This window comes from Tenrec ecaudatus, chromosome 15 (genome assembly GCF_050624435.1).
Source record: "Tenrec ecaudatus isolate mTenEca1 chromosome 15, mTenEca1.hap1, whole genome shotgun sequence".
Classification (NCBI taxonomy): Eukaryota; Metazoa; Chordata; class Mammalia; order Afrosoricida; family Tenrecidae; genus Tenrec; species Tenrec ecaudatus.
In genome coordinates, this window is record NC_134544.1 from 605,986 (window position 1) to 625,272 (window position 19,287).

Here is a 19,287-nt window from a genome sequence, read left to right on the forward strand (position 1 = left end):
GTGCTATTTCTCATGGGCAGGCCCGGGGCACACATGCTGACATGCGACATGTTTGTGAGAGAAAGAGAAGGCGCATCGGTGGGCCTGGCGCCTGAGTGAGTGCACGTGGAGGACGGCGACACAGGCCCGGCTGCACTGTGCAGTGGTGAGCAGGCGCAGCTGGGAGTGGCAGGCACCGGGGACACTGACCTTCCCCTCGATGCCGATCCCACAGTCCGCGGCCTGAATCATGCTGACGTCATTGCCCCCGTCCCCTGCGGGCAACAGGGATGTGAGAGGTTACGCTGGACAACGGGGTCATTGGCATTGGCTAGTGTCATCACCCAGACATCAGCAAGAAAACCCATGGGAGTCAGGTAGAGCTGGGCACCCTGCCCACAGCTCACCCCCCCCCCCCACCGAGTCCCCGTCTCAGTTTACCTACGGCGCAGGTGCGCTTGCCCGTGTGCTGCTGCAGGAGCCTGACGATGTGGGCCTTCTGGGTGGGTGAGCAGCGGCAGCACACCACCGCCGGGCCCTGGCAGGCCAGTTCCACGAACTCGTGCTCGTAGAACTTGAGGCAGACCTGCGAGACAGAACCTGCTGTCCCTCCTGGCCCAGCCAAGGGCCGTGGTTCCCGCTCTCAGGGGGACATGAGTAGACCAGGCAGTGGGGGGAAGGGTAGGGGTGCCTGAGGATGAGGCGCAGGGCGGCAAGTCTGGGCTCTGAAAGGCCAATGGGGCCAAGGCCGGGCCTGGCACCCATTAACAGAGGCCCCAGAGGTCGGGGCAGATGCTGCGGGTCTTCCCAAGCCACTACAGAGGCCACCCTGGTGAAGGGTCCCTGAGCTGCCTACACTCGTCAGAGGTCTCAGCTCCCGATAGGCAATGGGAACAGTGAGTGCGTGCACACAGGAACCCACAGGCACTCATGCCCACATCTACATATGCACACACAGGCACACATAAACGTACACACAGGAACCCACAGTCACTAACACCCCTATACTATACACATGTGCACAGAGGAACACACAGGCACACAGGCTCACGCGTACATGCGTACAAAGGTATTCATACCCACATATACAAGTGCTTAGAGGAGCAAACACATGCACGGTGCGCACACATATGTGCATGCAGTGGACACACAAATGTATACATGAACAGATACCTGACTGGGAAGCATACATGAGCACACACATGCACAACAAAGGAAAGGAAGGACGTGCCCCACAGACTATGGAAGAAACAAGCCTGAAATGCCCGACACAGAGCCCTGCCGGGCTGGGAGGGTGAGCTGGAGGGAGTCAGGGAGACGGCAAACCCTCCAGCTTGTGGCAGTGAGGGGGTCTTTGGGGGTTTAGTCCTGCCAGGTGTGCGTGAATGTCTGAAAACACACACACACAAAACAACCACCACATGACAAATACTTGAAAAAGGTAGTGGACTGAACATGAGCAACAGCTTTGGCTCCTTCCTAAATCGTAAAGCGTCACAAACAGTCTTCTGGCAGGCAAAGCCCTGGGGAAGGGGGGGGGGAGGTTGGTAGTGAAGAGCTAGGGCTCAGACAGGCATGGGAAGCTGGCAGCCTGAGAGATGGTGCCAGGCCACAGAGGGGAAGCCGAGAGCTCATGAGAGGCTCACGTCCTGATGGTGCCAGACTCCCCAGAAAAGGAGGAGGGTCGAGAGGAGTATAAAAGCATACAGCCCGGCTACTTGCCTTCCTTTAATGCTAGGCACCGTGGGCTACTAGGTGCCGGGGCCAGGGCCTGGGCCTGGGCCTTGGCAAGGGCCCGGGAATATCTGCTGAGGGGTTAACTCTCTCACCAGGTGGTGAGAAGACGAGCAGGACCCACACGAGCCCCAAGAGCTGGGCAACAGGGTCCTAGCACTCTGGGAGATAAGAGCAGACATGAGCATGTCGCTCCTGGCAGCGCCACCCCACACCTGACTCCATGTGGCCGGCAGAGAGGTGTTCACTGTATGCCACAGCCAGGCGTGCAGTGAACAAAGCAGTCCCACATGGATGCTGGCCCAGGGTCCAACAAGAAGGCAGGCAGGAAAAGCGCTCCCCTTCTCAGATGCCCAACGGCCGGCTAGGCTGCCACTCAGCAGTGCGGGAGAACTGCCCGTGGGTTCCGGGATGGGAAATCTCTCCCTGTGGGAGCAGGATGCCTCATCTTTGCCTCCCACGGGAGCGGGGGGTGGGGAGCCTGGACGAGTGGCCTTTCGATTGGCAGTCTACCCTTAAGTGACAGTGACACCAAGGTCCCTGGAGGGAGGCCCACTGGAGATGAGGAAGCCCGAGCCCAGGGCTGCCAGCTTCCTTGAAGTCACACACAGGTCTCGTTTCTCCACTGCAACACCAGGGGGCAGATGTCAATGGGAAAACGCTTCAGAATTCCAAAGGAAATAAACCCACTGGGAATCCCTGGCCCCTGCCAATCTCTCAGCCAGGTGTACAGTGAACAAAGCCATCCCACATGGACAGCGGCCCAGGGGCCAACAACAAGGCAGGCAAGAAAAGCGCTCCCCCTCAGATGCCCAGAGGTCGGCCGGGCCCCCAATCAGCAGTGCAGGAGGAAGGGCACCTGAGCCCGAGCACCACCTGCCCTGAGTAATGACTGACGATGTGTCCACAGGGCGTGTCTACGTGGGGTTCTGTGGAGAAAGGGCAGGGCACTCAGTCTGCTATCTGCATATCGGCTGTGACAACGGGAGCCCGCCTCTCCCCCCACCCCCAACCCAACCCCCGGGTGGAGAAGACACCGAGTTTCTGAGTGTCATCTTGTCCTGCAGCCCGCTGGCCTGTGCAGCCTGCTGCACCCTTGGCGCCCTTAGCCTAAACTGTCCCCACAGAAAGCCACCGCCACCGCGTCCATGTAACTCATAGTGACCCCAGACCACACAGATGTGGAGCATTGATGGCTGCGTCAGACCTGTGCAGGTGAGGGACCGTCCTGCACGCACCATGTGGGTGTGCAGCTACTCGGACACAGACCGAGTTCTGGCGGGTGCTCAGCATCGCACAGCAGAGGTGCCTTCCCCTGCTCTGGACGCACTGCAACCCGCTGAGCCTGTGGAACTAGCAGAGCAGCAGAGGCAGGCAGCAAGGCCTTCTCTGCTGGCCCCCATGCCACCCCCTCAGGCCTGGTTCCCACCGGTGGGCAGAGACCGTGAACCAGAGCAGCCGTGACACTGCTGGCCTGGGACTCGCGAAGGTTCCCGAAGGTGGGAAGACCGCACCCAGGAAGCAGAGCAGCCCTGCCTTTCTTCAGGCTGCTCTTAGGAGCACACGCACCTGGCTACGTACTGAGAACAGGTCAGGAGTACAGGTGGTGAGCAGCGGGGCAACCCCCCCAGTTCAAGGAGCCCCCGGAAAAGGGCATGCACGTGTGGTCCACGGAGCGGCCTACCTCCAGAGCGTCCCCAGATATGACGAGTGCGCAGTCATGCTTCCTCCGGAAGGCATTGAGCTCCAGGTGGGCCTCCCCCCGGCTGGTCACCTTTGCGGGGAGAAGAGTCCGTTGGAGGAGCGCAAGTGCCCCGAGTGGATGGGTCACTGGGTCCTTCAGACGCACATGCGGCTGGCGAGGGTGCTCCGTACAGCGCGGAGGAGCCTGCCCTGCCCAGGATGTGCTATTACCTGCACCTCAGCTGCAGGCTGCCCTGGAACCTTCACAGCCCTGGGGTGACAGCCTGCTGGGCCCACTCACGCACTTCCCACCCACAGCTTTCCAAGCAGGACCCGGCAGTGGCCACGAAGGACAGCAAGAGCGGGCGGCAGGACAGGACACCGGGTGACCACTAGGTGTTAGGTGCAGTGGTGGCCGCCCACTCCTGTGCACAGCCCTGTCCATGGGGTTAGACGCCACCAGCGCAAAAGGCAGGCGGCTGCCTAGGCAGGCAGAGCCCAGGGACGCAGAGGCAGAATTCTCCAAAGTCCGTTGGGTTTTATAGAGTATGTAGTTTGCTCTAACATGCCAACAGATGCAAAAACACTTATAAAAAAACAGAGCCCCATCTGTCTTTGCCATGCGTTTGTTTAGAATCTGAAGATGAAACCATTTCAAAGAGCAAAATGCTGCCACCTGCAGATTACATTTGGGATGAAGACCGATCAGAAATCACAGGGATGTGTTCAAGGGAACATGCTCAGAAACTTCTTTGAGTAGGCAGATTTGATGGTGAAAAATTAAATTTTGCGGCGTCCTGACACTGAAACATCAACAGAAATTGATCTGAAGTTTCATCGGCATCATTAATCATTCAATGGTGAGCTGCCGTTTGCAACGGCCCGGAGTGAACCACATTTACATGTAAACGATATTCAAATGACAGACCCTGCAGGGCAGGTGGCGCATTTGGAGGAGATGCCAGCACATGACGTCTGCTCGCCCACCACCCATCATGACCCAAGGACTATTTATTTTTTTATTTGAACTGGATTCCATCCTAACTAATACACACAGTGCACGCGTCCATTTCCATCGCTCCTACTGGGGAGGCACGAGCAACTGCAGGGAGACACTCAGTCTGAACTGGTGGTCAGTGAAGGGCAGGTCCCTTTGGGGGTTTACAGGTGAAGGTACATGCTGCTGGGAGAGGCAACTCCTTTCCAGGGACGCAGAGCGGATGCCACTGGAGCAGGGGAGCTGCACCTGCCCTGGGCCTACGCACAAGCTGCGGCGGGGACAGGTCCTACACGCAGCCCACCCTTCCTGTGAGAGGAGCCTGGCGCCCCTCCCAGCCAGGCAGCTGCACTCACCGGTCGGAAGACATGGATGTCCTGGGTGCGCGACACCAGGTGGGAGCTCTTGGCGATACAGGTGGCTGTCTCGAGTTTGTCTCCTGTCAGCATCCATATCTGTGGACGACCCAAGCTGATGAATACTCGGCATCCACCCTCCTCACCAGCGGGGCTGGGCACGTGGGCGAGGCCTACACAGACAGGATTCTGTGTCCCCAGCAGGGGGTTGCTAAGCTGAGACGGCCCTGAAGGAGAGACATGTGGGCCAGGGGACACAGCAGGGACTGGTCACTGGGTTGCTCCTGGCACCTGTCCGCACGCAACACTGTGAACACGAGCCTCCCTCCAGCTGTCAAGGGCATCGACTAGCAGAGCAGGCTTGTCAAGAGTCTAACTGCCAACACAATGCTGCTGTCCGTATGCACACCTCTGCCAGCCACACGGCTGGGCTGGGATGCTTGAGTTCTCAGCACACCCTCCTCCGGGCCCTGCGCCCTCCTGAAGGGCCAGCCTCCAAGAAGTCTGGGACTGCTGACTGACACTCCGACAGTGCGGTCTGGGCCTCCTCCAGGGGCTCCAATTGTGTCCTGAACAGCCTGAGGGGGTGAGACAGGAGCTCTGAGGACAGTCCTGGCTGTCAGCACGGTGGAAACACACCCCTGGGCACCACTTTCCTCACGAGGGCAGCTTTCTCCAGTCTCCCCCAGAGGAAAATCATCAACGTGACGCCTTTAGAAGTTCCCCAACAGCCACCACCACCTCTGAGCTGCTCTTGCTGCGTGAACTCGGCTGCCCCACAGAACTCCTTGCAGGCCTGCTGCTGCCTCAAGGTGGCTCTTTCGTTCCCATGGGAAATACACGATTCCATGCCCAAACCCCGCCATCCGTGCCCATCTGCCTGGAAAGGCTGATGGGAAGACCAGTCCTTGGGGCTGGCTGGCCTGCTCACCACACTCTGGCGTCAAAGGGGCAGCCAAAGTGGCCAGGAGGGCCGCTTGGAGCTTTAAGTGCAGACAGCAGGGCAGCCCCGGTGAGGGCATGGCTGTCCGTGTCTTCCGTGTTGAGACTCGCACCAGTTTCTTCATCTGTCCATCCGTCGAGGTGATGTTCTCTCCTCCAGAGCATCTGAGACCTTCCCAAACCTCCTGGGAACACTGCTGCCTCTCTGGGCAGACCCCTAGAGCGCATGGCCAGCAAGCTTTCACACCCACGGACCTTGTCCCGGTTACTGAGCCACGGTGCGGGCAAAGAGCCCGGGAAGGAGCCTGGACTGTCAAAGGGCAAACAAATCTGTCTTGGAGTAAGTGGGACCGCAGTGCTACTTAGAGGCAAGGCTGATGTGAATTAGGGGTCATGTACTGCAGACACGTTGTCAGGAGAGACCAGCCCCTGAAAAATGACAGCACACTTGGTAACGGGGCCGTGCAAAAGAGGAAGCCCCTTTATGAAATGGACTGGCACAGTGGCTTTGGCACAGGGCTCACACTTAAGAACAGCTGTGGGGACGGTTTTGTGCAGTGAGACACATGAGTTGCTGTGAGTCTGAACACCACCGCCACCGCCAACCGCCCAGGCTTAAGAGGAACCCGGTTTCCTCTGTGCCCCTCGGAACAGTGGGCTGCTTTGCTGGCCAATCTTTAGGTCAGCACCCAAGGGCAGCGTGCCCGTAAACTTGTTGTAAAGCTTCAGGATTTAGGGCGTAATCCACGTGGAGTTTTGTTAGAAATCTGCTATGAAGTCCGATCTCAAGCTCTTGGATTTCCACGGCACAAAAAGTACTGTTTTTCCGAAGGCACCCGAGGAGACCAGTGAGCTCCCCAGGGCTCGTCTGCAGTGGTCACTGGAGGCAGACATGTTCTGTTTGGAACAAGCCCACACCTGTTGAGTGGGGACCCTATAGCCGGGCAGTTCCGCTGTGTGTGGGTGGAACCAGGGGAGCCATGTACCTTGATGCCCGCATTCCTCAGCATCTCCAGGGTGGGCCGCACATCGGCCTGCAGCTGGTCCTCCACCCCCGTGAGGCATAGTAGCTCCATCTCCCGCTCCAGACTCTCCACCACCGCCGCCACCTTCAGTGCCCGGTCGTGCAGGCTCAGCTTGGCCTGGCTGTACCGGCTCTGGAGACAGGCAGGGGAGAAGTGAGCACCTGCACCCAGGTCTCCTCAGGTGGGGGCGAGCACCTGCGCGTAGACCTACTGTGTGGGTGCACCTGCCCTGGGGGACAGGCTATCTGGCCTATGAACCTTCCCTGGAGGGGGAGGGAGCAACCTGACTGGGGGGGCAGTCCATGTGGCAGGGACCCTTGTCCTGAAAAGAGGTGGTTCTCAGCAGGGAGAGAGGGGGGTCCGGGGGGGACGGGGACGGACTGCGCACCTCAAAATCCTGGTACTGCTCTTCTGTCAGCGACTTCCTGGCCACCACAAGTGTGCGCAAGCCTTCCCGGGCCATGTTCCCACACTGGGGGCACAGAGACCAGTCACCAGTGGCCCCAAGCGGCCTGGCCGCCCCACACAGCTCTGTACCCACTCGTGCCTCAAGTCTCCACGTCAGCAGAAAGGGCGGCTGGCAGGTCATCCACCTGTGTGGGCGGTTCTCTGGCCGGTCCCTGGGAGCCAGAGCTGGGCCCACTCTACTTGCTGTGGGGCCGAATGCAGCTTGTGGGGTCTCAGGGGACAGAGCAGAACTGTCCCTTCAGGTCACCAGAGCATCACTGAGAGCCAGCGCCTAACCAAAACACTCCAGTGACTGGTCTCTCAGGGTTAAGCACTGACCCTGGGAGCCGCAGGACAAGTGTTCTTCCACTGTCAGACGCGACTCCCAGTGTGAGCAGCCATGGAGACAGGCAGCACGCACAGGCCAACAAAGCTGTCCCCATACGAGCACGTCGGCACAGCCTGCCAACGACACTGACTGATTTGACCTCATAAAGCTAAATAAATCAAACAAGTATTTTATAATTAATTACACGTCATGGTAAGCAAAAGTAATTTTTATGGCATCTAACTAGGTCTTCAGGGAATTTAATTTATTCATGCCCCTGATTGAATCAAAGTGCCCTGAAGGGGATATTGATTCATAATTCCAATATGATCATGAACACGGGGGGGGGGGGGGGGAGGACACACCGTTTGCACTCTCAACACCTCAGACGGTGCCCTTGTAGTCCGCCGAGGGTCTCGGTGACCTACACGTGGACATGCACTCTGTAGGGGTGCAAGCTGCAGCTGCCAAGCAGGGCACCCTGGGTAATCACAGATGCACCTTCCCTAGGGAGGACTAGGTGGCATTTACGCCCCATTTACACACTGGGTAAGGCATCAGGCCACTAATCATGAGATTGGCAGTTCAAACCCACCAGCTGCTCTCTGTGGGAAAGATGAGGCTGCTTGTGTCCACAGAGATTTCGTCTCAGAAGCCCAGCGAAGCCCTTCTACTCTGGCTTAGGCGGCCCCACGGAAGGATGGTTTTTGTTAGCATGGCATCAGGCATCTCTGACTTAGGCCCCGCTAACTGCTGCTGCCCTCGTTTCTCAGCGGGCAGTGACTGCCACTTCCCAGGGCCTGATAGCAGACACGGTGCAAAGGACTGCACTCACCCACTCAAAAGGCAGGGAGCACCGCGCGTGCCCGTCCTCTCCGCCCCTCTTACCTCCTCCTCCAGCCAGTCGTTGTACTGCACAATGGTGGCCATGGCCACATCAGCACCCTTCATGTAGAATGTGATTTCAGCTGTGGACTCATCCTGGGAAGAGAAGTAAAAGGTAGGCCTCAGGTGGCTTCTCACACCTGGCCCCCACTCCCCCTGTGGGGTGACAGGTGGGAGTTCCAGGGCAGCCCCTCAACCCTTACACAATCGGGTCAGCTGCATCCCTGGGGCCAACTTCCCAGGAGAGTTTTGGGAATTGGTTAGAAAATAGGGGGCCTGTTTCCACAGCTGCAGGCTGTGTGGTGGCGCTGCAGCTGCAGCCAGCACGGATCCCCAAATGCACAGGCCCTGTAGCCTGCAAAGTGGGGCCCTGCCTCCCACACACAGTTGCGGCCACTGGAACATGTGGGCGGACCCAAGAGAGCACCCTGGAATCCCCGGCCCGCACCACACTGTAGACGCACCCGGACGATGATGCCCATGCGCTTGCTCTCGGACGTGAAGGGGAACACCTGTAGGACGTGGTAGGTCAGAATCTGCCCTCCGGGCGTCTTCAGCTGCATGGAAGCCAGGTCTCTGCTGACCAAGGTGAGGCCCACACTCTCTGTCCACTGCACGAGCGCCACCTGTAGGAGACCAGCAGCCTGGGAGGTCACTGCCTGGAGGCAGCTGTGCAGGCCAGCTCAGAGCCATGTCTGTAGCAGGCCACAAGGAGCCCACCTCTGGGGCCTGGGCACCCGGAGCCTGGGTGACTGCAGGTGCACACAGCCCGGTGAACTGCTGGCCTCACCCATTCCTGGGTGCGAGGCAGTGTGGCCAGCCACCCCTGCCTCCATGGAGCACCTGCCGCACTTCCTCTGAGAGATCTGCTTGGGTTTTTTTGGCAGTTCGTGGCATTTTCAACATTCTTCACCAGCCCCACGATGCATATGCCTGCATTATTCCTTGGTCTTTCTTAGTCAATATCCAACTTTCACATGAGAGAAGTAGAAGAATGTGAAGTTAATCCTTTATGGATAGTTTCAGAGTAATAAGTGCTTTTTTTTGGGGGGGGGGGAAGTCTGTAAAAACTTTGTGGTTGTTGTCAGGTGCCATCAAGTTGACTGCCTCAGTGACCCCATGTACATGAGAACAGAGCACAGTCCTGCCCTGCGCTATCCACACCACTGTGGCGGGTCTGCCCCAGTTGCAGCCACGGTGCGGAGTGAGCTTACCCATCGGCGCCCTCCCTCTCTTAACTCAGCATACTGCCCTTCTCCGGGTGTGAGGCGAAGGCCCCCTACTCTCTCTTCTCCCCAGGAGGGGTCTCCCTGACCCTCTTCTCTTCTGGGGCAGATGGGGCTGTTCTTCCAGCAGTCCTGCCCTCAGTCTTCTCCACCAGCATGACCCAAATGCAGCAGCGCTTCTCCACTCACATGCACAGGAGGCAACTACAAATGCCACGGGTTACATCAGGGGTACCTCAGTCCCCTGGAGGACAGGGTAGAGCTATCCCTGTTGGGAGCAGGCAGCCTCAGATCCTTCAGCACAGTAGCTGGTGGGTTCCAACCACTGACCTTGTGGCTCACAGCTCAACATCTAAGGGCCACTTCACATGTGCGCACACATCCACAATTCCTGCACATCCACGTTCCGTGGGCTGTGGTTTCAGCAGAGCAGGACAGCCACTGCCCTGCCACAGCACACGCACGGGTGCACAGCATCCACCTCGGGACCAAGCGGCTCTGGCACTGGCAGCTCCACACTGGCAAGGCTCAGGCTGGCCTCGGTACAAGCAGCAACGTGACAGTGAAGTGGCTGAATGCAGTCAGCCTTGCAATCCTCAGACACTGGAGATGCCCTGTTGCTGCTGAGGATGGAGCCAGCGTTGCGGCCCCATCACCCCTCGCCAGCACAGTCAGAGGGTCTGCAAGCTGGGGCGGCAGCCAGGACGGGTGGGACAGGGAAAATGGCTGCAGGATGAAATCGATGCCGCTGACATTTGCACAGTGAAACGGGGCACAAAGCGTGCTACTGATGTGCATCAAGGCTGAGGGCACACTGCTAGGTTCTCCAGGGGAGAGGATCTTGACTCAAAAGAACTTTAGGAACCTTTTGAAAACCTCACTGGAGACTTAAAAGAACGCAATAATGGCCAAGCGTGTAAGCCCATCTCTTCCTGCTACTCTGCCGCTCCATTCCCAACTGCCAGTCCCTCTCCCAGCCACCGCCCAGGAACCCCCTGCTGTCCTCTCCCCTTGTGGAGCATCTCCCACCCCTATATGGAGACCCCAGAAGGTTCTGTGAATCACCGCTGGCCTAAGTCTGAGCTGAGTCAGGGCTGTCTTCTGGGCGATGTGAAAGGATGCCCGGGGCTGGCAGCCGGGAGGGGCTGTGGGTGCCACCGTGTTCTTTCTCATTCTCTGCAACCTGAGCTTCCGTGGAGATACCAGCCTTCCTGAGAACAAGGAGCCTAGGTTGAAGTGACAGTGGAGGTCTGGGTGAGGGCGGAGCACTGAGTGCAATGTGCAGGCAGCTCGTTTCCGGTCCTCCTCGGGCAAGTGCTGCTGGAGGGGCTGTGAGCGGTCAGGGCGGGGACAGGTGCACGTGCAGGATCCACCTATCAACACACATAGCAGCTTACTGCCACGGCTGCAAGTGTCCTGGGCTCCCACTCTGCCCACGACTTCCAGGCATGCTGCGTGCCTGCTAGGCCGGGCCCTTGGCTGAGGTGCAGCGCACAGGCCACTTCTCTAGAAGACACCACGTGACCATGCGTGAGTGGGCTCTGCTTCGCCACCCCCACCGGGGCATCAGCACAGTGCTCTTCCCCCACAGGTCACCAAGGGCCACAGAGGACAGACCAGCACTGCACACACGCCACACATGCTGGCAGCGGGTGTGACCGTCGTGGGCGGGCAGCTCATTCCCTAGATCAACAACTGTGTGCACCTGTGCAGGTGAACAAGGAAGACACGCAGCCACGCAGCTCAGGCTCCAGAGCAGCATCTGCTCTGCGGGGGTTGGCCACAGACCTACCTGATGGCACCATGGCCCCGCCTGGGAGGCAGACCGCCGGTCGGGGCTCCTATGGTAATCCACTACCCAGGGCTGCATGCACGGTGGGCAGGTCAGACAGAGCTGAGGCTAGGCTGAGACCACCAGCCAAACCCTCTCTCTAAATAGAGCTCTGGACGTTAACATTCTAAGTACTTTATTAAAACAACAACAACAGAAACTCCATACTGTTAAAATAGCGCCCTTCAGGGACTGGGAGACACAGCTGCCACCTGGCTGCCCATGGCAGCCGCAGCACTCCTTCCCGAAGCCATGTGGGGACATGGGGCGCCCCTTGCTCAGGCCGGGCTCTGCAGACACGGCACCCAGCGTCTGCTCTCTTCACATTGAGCTTTGAATTCAAAGGGGTGTGTGGATGTTCCACAGGTTATTTAGTGTCCTGCTGCTTTTCAACACTCTCCAAGCCCCAAAGAAGGCAACTCTGTAGAAGTAAAACTAATTAAACACAAGACCATCCAGCTCTACGCCGTTTCTCTGTGTCCTTAGCAATCTTTGAAGGCCATGAAGTCTTTGTCCTGAATTCTTAATTTGAAACTTAAAAGGTGTTATAATTCGTATAAAAATGTTAATGAAAAGACATCTTCAGAACTTCCAACAAAAGCTGCACTGATTTTTCGCAATTAATATTAAGTAAATGTATAGGACACCATTTAAAAAAAACTTCTAATAACTTTCCTCGAGGGGAAAACATCCATGTCTAAGTTTCCCACAAACATGGCTGGGATGAGTTGCTCTGACAACTTGCAGTGCATGATAAATAGAGACCTCCTCTACAGGAGTAGCATGGTGGCCATCTTTGAAGTGTCACATAACCTGGGCTCTGTCCTTAACGTGGCCCTGCAGTGGCAACATGAATGCCCCTGTAAGCAAGCGATACGCCTGGTCCCAGACCGAGGTCTCTGCTCAACAGCCTCTGGGAACCACACCAAGGGTGAGACATGAGGGACCTCAAGCAGCGTGCACCCCAGACTGAGTGGATACTCATGAAGAGGATGGGACGCCAGATTCCACACTCTGGTCATGCCAGAGTTCAGTGAGGGGACTGCTGAGGAGCTCGGCCTCACACACTTTTATGGCAACGCCCCTTGGCGAAGCTAGGGAGGACAGGCCTGGCTCGGAGGGGTGGGGCACGGGTAGGCCCAGTGGGAAGGCAGGGAGGCTCCACACTGTGCTTCTCAGATGCCTTCAATGTGGAGAGCTCCTGAGAGGCCCTGCTCTTGAGATGCGGCTGTGGACGGGGGAGCCAGTCTGGGGAGACCTGGCGGGGCAGGGGGGAGGGGGGGAGTGGGAGGGTCTCCTGCACCTGCATGTGCTTCTGCTCTGTGTGACACTTGTCTCAAAAGGGCAGTAACTGCTGCCTCGCCGACTGCACGAGGTGAGCAGACTCGCAGTCGACACTGTCCGTGGGTCTCCGCTTCTCTCCTGATGGCTTCCCCGACAGCCTTTCCCGTCTGACAGCCAGTGTATCTCCAGTGTATCTCCAGCAATGTGCTCAGGGCTGGCGCCTCGTCCCCCTCCTCCATCTCTCTGCCCTCTGCTCCCAGTCTCCCTGATGCCGTAGCCTGTGCTCACAGAACTAGAATTCACAGCTGCCTTGCCTGGGTCTTTAGACATTCAGCTAGAGCTTTCTAGGGTCTCCTTGCCAGACTCTCGGACCCTGCTCAGCCTTTGGTGAAGGTGTGAGCATCCCACTTGCTGTGTCCACGTTGCCTATCCTCACGGGGCAGTGACAGGGCCACGGGCATATATTCCACGTTCCAGAATTCAAGCACCCAGTGTGAATAAGTGGGTGGCTTTTGGTATATTCAGACTGGACTGGGCAACTCCATTTTGAATCAGTTAGCTCCTGAGAGCAGCTCCGTAGTCCTCAGCAGGCCCCGGCTCTCCCTCTCGCTGAGCCCTGGGCAGGGGCTGGCCAACCTCTATCTCTATGCACCCTCCACTTCTGGACTTTCCATGCCACAGGGTCAGGTGGTGTGCACCTGATGGGGTCTAGCTTCTTCAGCACTGTTGTTTCCAAAGTTCACCCGTTGTAGCATGTACCACAACTTCATTCTTTGCTTCCAAATGGCACCTGACTCAGTGTGCGTACATACCATGTTTTATTTCCCTGCTTACCAGTTTTGAGACATCTGCGCTGTGTTTAGTTTGGGGCAATCATGACTGAAGAACGAGTTTGGGTGGGTGTGTGCTTTTCTCTGAAGTATATACCCAGGAGTGGGACTGCTGGGTCACATGGTGGGGTCACACCTCCCACCTGGCTGGGCCAGGACTCTCAGTGGTCTGGCAGTTAGTGCGAACCCAGTGACCCCGTAATGAGATCCCCTCAAGAGCACGACCTGTTTCTACAGTAAGCAGATGCCGGGGAAGCTTGCTGACGCTGGGCTGGGCATGGGCTCTACAGCTGCTCCTCTTGGTCCTAGGAGTTGTTCTTCGTGTTGAGCTGCTGAGCTGGCGGTCATCCTCCCCGGTCTAGGGGCTTCCTGACTGGCTCCCGGAGTGAAGAGAAGCCTCAGCATCTGACCTTGGAGCTTACCTGTTTCTACAATGGCTTCCTTGATAGAAGCCTCCTTCTAGACACACATTCCTCTGGTTCAGCTGGACTAAGAGAACCCACCCAACCTAAGACACATGGAACTCTTCCCAAGCAATACACGGGGTTCCCATTTCTCCACATTCTCGCCAATGTACATCATCACCTTGGCTTCTTGAGGAAGACATTCTTACTGTGCCTGTGGAACTGAGGCAGACTCATCAAGAGCCCCAGTGAGAGGGGAGACACCCCGCCCCCCAGGTGTTCCAGGGCTGTGATCTTCCAGGGGCAGATAGCAGTCTGGCCTTGGGGAGCTGCTGGGGAGGCTCCGACCACCGACTGGCTGGCTAGGTGTCCTGCATCGCTGTAGCAGGGCCTTCTACCACCTGAGTGCTCAGAAGGAGAAGCTGTATGGCACAGGGAACTCTCTCCTTTGCCAGGTTCACTAGACCACGCCCCACTTTCAAAGAGTACGTCAACTTTTGTTGTTATTGATTTATATGACTCCACTCTAGGCGTGGTTTGAAGAAGCGTGTTGAGTTGGCATGCCTGCATAGCTGGTCTGTCACAGAGTCATCTGAAGACCCTCAAGGGGAAAATATGTGGAAAAGCTGTCTGTAAAAGACACCAAGGCTGAGTAGCCACTGGACAACTTAATGAATCTTACCCATCTAAAAACCGAATCATGTGGAATTAGAAATGACTAGTTCACCATAACTAAAAGTTTACAGATAGAGTTCTATAGATCTTTAAAGTGATTTACATCTCAATTATCTTTTGAAGTAAATACACTAGCTCCACATTCCGGCCAGCTCGCAGGAATTTGACCCCGGCGGCTCCTTTCCAGGTGAGGAAAAGGTGTCATCACATGGGTTGCGGTGGCAGCTGCCCACTTCTCAACTGACCGACTCAAAGTCTGCCTTGGTCACAAACCAGCTCGTGAATCAGCAGGTTGCTTCAGAGTCCCCTGGGCAGACACAGGTGGGGTGACCTGCAGTCAAGGCTCCACTCAGAAGCACCCTAGGCCCTTCACCTCACCACAGGACCTTTCTAGGGCCTTCAGCGCAGAAGAGAGCACCCACTTGAGAGTGGGCCCACTCACCTCATCGGGACTGGAGGCCTGGTAGGTTCGATTCTCGTCGCTGAAGTCCTGGTCAGCCTCGGCGTGCTCCGTCTCCCCGGTGCCCCCAGCCCGGGACTCATACACGGGAGTCACGTTGTGACACAGGGCGATGGCCTTCACGGCATCGTGGATCCGGCTGCTGACGCTCTTTCTGACTTTGGGGGCTGAGGCCTGGCCCTTCCTTGGGGGCGTGGAGCTAGCGGCACTCCCAGGAGCTTGGGACGGTGCCTTTAAAAGAGGGCATGGCACAGACTTAGAGACCAGCCTGAGTGCTGCACAGAGACAGGACTCGGGAACAGAAACTAGCTTAAAGCTCAGATGAGAAAACTAATTTGATGATATATCCACATTGATCATTCCCTATAAAACATCTCCTAATGTGAGAACTTTTATTCAAATAAAGCAGAACATTCCCTACAGGGGCAGAAAGCTCGTCAATCTCCTTTGACAGGTCTTCTACGTCCTATTCCTTTTGTCTTTTCCACGTCTGTAACCCTTCGCCGATTCCTTTCCAACAGCAGAACAAGGTGGCACAGAATATGCAACAAAGACATTTATTTTTCTTGAAGCACAAAATGGCAGTGTTAAAATGCAGGACACAATTTCCAAGAATCTTCCAGAAACACTAGCCTTATGGGAAACATCGTTTTTGTTGCATTTCAATTTCCTCAATGAAAAAATAAACTGTTTATGTTTGCCTCCTACCACTGATGTGAGACAAATATATATCCAAATTCATTTTCTTCTAAGCCTTCTAAATGTGAAATTTTCTGTGTGGTACACCTATCTCTATGGATACCCATCAATTTGATGGGAATGTAAATTGAGTATTAATCCCAGTAAATCAGTTTCATTTGGGAAAGCATTCCTACAGTAATAAATAAAATGTAGTCCAAATGTTCTCAGAAAGTAAACACTAAATGTAAAGACAGACAATGCAGCAGAGACCGCCCTATTGACGACCCAAACGACCCTTCCGATACATTGAATCCACTGTCTCAAATGGTGCATAATAAATTGTATATAAACACACAGCATCACATAGTTTCATTTAAAAGTTCGTAGTGTGGAATGACGTTGTTTTCAAATCAGTTGTTTTTGAAAGAAAATGTGCGATTTCATCTGTCAATATGGAGTGTGTGCTTAGAGACGGGTCTCTGTGAAACAATGCGTGTTCACCTAGTGTTGACGCTGGAAAGGACTGCAGGTGCACCCATCTACTCCTTCCCAGGAAGCTGACCCTGTGCACGTGTTAGGACCAATGCTCACTCAGCTCGTGTCTGGCTCAGGACCCTCCCTTGTCCACCCATGGAAACTGGCTCTTCAGGGAAAGGCCGTCTTGGGGGTGGCGTGGGACGGCAGCCCGCCACACGGACAGCCACTTGTCTTGCCAGAGGCAGGGCCAGAGCCGAAGGCTCGCCCGCTTTCCCCCGGCGCTGCTCCACAGTGCACGTTCTTCAGTCTCTGTCTGTGTCTGCGGACACCGGGCAGCCATACACCCGAACCATGCAACGCTACTGACGCCTGCCAGATCTCATCTCACACACGTTCTATTCACCATGATGCCCTCTCTCCCCAAATGCTTCCAGCGGGGACAACAACCAGGCTATGCGAGGTCTGCCATGCATGCAGTGTGCCTCAGCGGCCTGCCACCCTCATTGAGGAAGGGATCTCAGCACGCTGGGTGCCAGCCCCCACCACCTGCACGTACAATACAAATAGTTGTTGGTTTTACATAGTGACTCAGTTATTCTGCTTTGATTCCTTTTACCATTTAGAATTTCCACCCATTGGTAAGCATTCTAGATAACAAAATATTCTAATGTTAACAACGGTACAACTAAATGGATACTGCATCCTAATTAGTCAGTGATTGGAATGTACATGCAAATGAATGCATACACATATAGATAGCATACAGACACACACACACACGATAGCTACAATGAACAGACTTGTCTCAAATTCTGTTTTAAATGCTGCTCCGTAGGGTTTCCTAGATTGGTGGGTTTGAACCACCGACTGTTCAGTTAGCAGCCCAGCATTTTACCCACGGTGCCCCAAGGACTCCTAAAACACTGCCACCCCAAACCTACTGTTGGTGAACCAATTCCCACTCACAGGGGCCCTACAGGACAGAGAAGAGCAGCTCCTTCTGGGTCTTGAACACTAGCAGGCAGCCCCGTCTTTCTCCCACAGAGCTGCTGGTGGCTTTGAACCACTGACCTTGTGGGTAGCAGTCCAATGTTTAACACACAGTGCCACCAGGGCTCCTGAAATACTGCAAAAGGAGTGTGTCATTTAGTGTCCCCGACACAAAACCAACAAAAGATGGCAAATGCAGCAGGGCCAGAGGGCTCCATACAGCTGTGCTGTCCAGCTCTCAGCCGCTGGCCATCAGAGCCACAGCGGTGCAGCTGGCTGGCCACTGCTCGCACATGTATGTGTGTGTCTGTGGTGAGCTGCAGGGGTCCACGGAGTGCTGCCACTTTAAGAGTGTCTGCTGGCTCGCTGGGCTTGCCCTGTGACCGCAGGGCAGACGGAGAGAAAGCCAAAAGAACGAGACACAGTGCTCTGGAAACCTGGCTGTCGGAATGGAGACGCAGGAAGCAGACCCTGGAAGACAGCACCTCCCTCCCAAGTTGGATCCGAACACCAGGCAGGCGGAGTCACGCGTGGCACACACATCATGTGATGCACTAAACTACTGTTCCAATGACAAACCGGACATCAGCACCGCCCTGCTCGAGCAGCTGCGGGAGGCTTTCAGATCCGACCGTGTCCAGGCAGACTGTGCTCCTTGGTGCTCTGCAGGACTGCGTTTCACAGGGATGGCTTCTGGCAACCCTGCCTCGAGCGAGCCTACTGACACCACTTTTCACGTCTCCGTGACACACACTGTTAATTCTCACAGCACAGAAACACGGACGCAAAATTCACCCTGCATCCAGCGGTAAAGCGCAGCCTGTGAGGCATGGAAGTGCTGATGACCGCCTACAGGAAGCCTGATCACGTGCCGTCTCCACCGGGAAGAGGTGACTCCACAGCACACAACAAGCAGCTTCACGATGACAGAAACTCGCTAACTGAGATGCAGCAGGCTCAGCTTACCTTGATGGTGCTGAGCACTGCTGAGAGGAGGCTGTGTCTGGGGCCCACCGGCTGCTCACCTGCGAGTAAGACGTGATGACGTGGCTTTGAATCTCATCCATGGTGTCGGTCCCATACGAAACCGTGCCCAGGTGGAGGCGCTTGAAGACCATCTCATTCTGGGTCAGAGTCCCTGAAAATACGCCAGAATCAGAACCACTGCTGAGAGGAGTTAGTCAGCCTTGTGCACAAAGAAGATATAAACTTCACATCACCAAGGGAAACTTCTTCACCTCCGGGGCCTGCACACACTCCCATACAGCACTGAGCGCCTCTTAGACTTCCCCCTGGCTCCTCTTTCCACTGTGAAGGAGGGGCCAGGGGGCTTCCACTGGCAGGTCCGTCCACTTCAGGAGAGCCTGGCCATGGGGAGGGACCCAGCCTCTCAGTAGGAGTATGCTACTTGGCACAAAAGCCATTCTTGCCTGTTCTCATGGTTTTTAAATTCCAATTGGGATTATGACCAAGAAAGACTTTAAATGGCCCCGAATCTCTGTGTCTGTCGATGTAGAAAAAAAGAAAAAGCTACTTCTGCAAAGTTAAGTATTCTTAAACTGTGCAGACACAGACATGCCAGCGTGAGTCTAACTCCAATCACATGCACATGTTACTCAGACATGGACAGACACACATGCACACACACGAAAGAGGATTTTGGAAGGGAAAGAGCAGATTTCCTGAATACCAGTCCCATCGCAGAGGGATTGCTGTCAGCATGGCAGGGCGTCAGGGTGTGTGTGATTTGAGAGCAAGCTGGACTAGCTAGTTCATCTGGAACGTGGGAGGTCCTACGGAATTCCCTGCTATGTGATTTCAAGGGTTCAGACATATCACTGTCCTGGGCACCGTCCTGTGAGCTGGGATGGACTGGTCCTGGCCACTTTGACTCAGATGACCACATGGCTTGCTACCCCGGGAACCAAAGACCAAGAAGGAGTGGTGTCACAGTCATCGCCAAAATGAGCACGTAATGCTGTCTGTGTGAGGAAGTGTCTGCTTGCAGGAAGACCAGGTAATACAATTGTGACTCACATGGAAGCACCAACCA

The 19,287-nt window shown here is 55.8% G+C and overlaps 1 protein-coding gene across 6 annotated transcripts in view; it reads right to left on the reverse strand.

Annotated features, from left to right (window-relative positions):
* ATP9B (ATPase phospholipid transporting 9B (putative)) overlaps positions 1 to 19,287 on the reverse strand; it is a 124,817-nt gene that overhangs the window by 4,214 nt on the left and 101,316 nt on the right. For 3 of the 6 annotated variants that reach the window (XM_075533097.1, XM_075533096.1, XM_075533095.1), the window contains exons 14-24: positions 18,260 to 18,372; positions 15,069 to 15,317; positions 8,841 to 9,002; positions 8,380 to 8,472; positions 7,105 to 7,188; positions 6,678 to 6,848; positions 5,159 to 5,327; positions 4,750 to 4,976; positions 3,398 to 3,487; positions 421 to 565; positions 190 to 254 (exon numbers count right to left, since the gene is read on the reverse strand). In XM_075533097.1, the coding sequence (XP_075389212.1) occupies positions 190 to 254; positions 421 to 565; positions 3,398 to 3,487; positions 4,750 to 4,976; positions 5,159 to 5,327; positions 6,678 to 6,848; positions 7,105 to 7,188; positions 8,380 to 8,472; positions 8,841 to 9,002; positions 15,069 to 15,317; positions 18,260 to 18,372 (1,568 nt within the window). The remainder of the gene's footprint in view (positions 1 to 189; positions 255 to 420; positions 566 to 3,397; positions 3,488 to 4,749; positions 4,977 to 5,158; positions 5,328 to 6,677; positions 6,849 to 7,104; positions 7,189 to 8,379; positions 8,473 to 8,840; positions 9,003 to 15,068; positions 15,318 to 18,259; positions 18,373 to 19,287) is intronic. The other 3 variants (XM_075533100.1, XM_075533099.1, XM_075533098.1) reach the window with 2 other exon arrangements.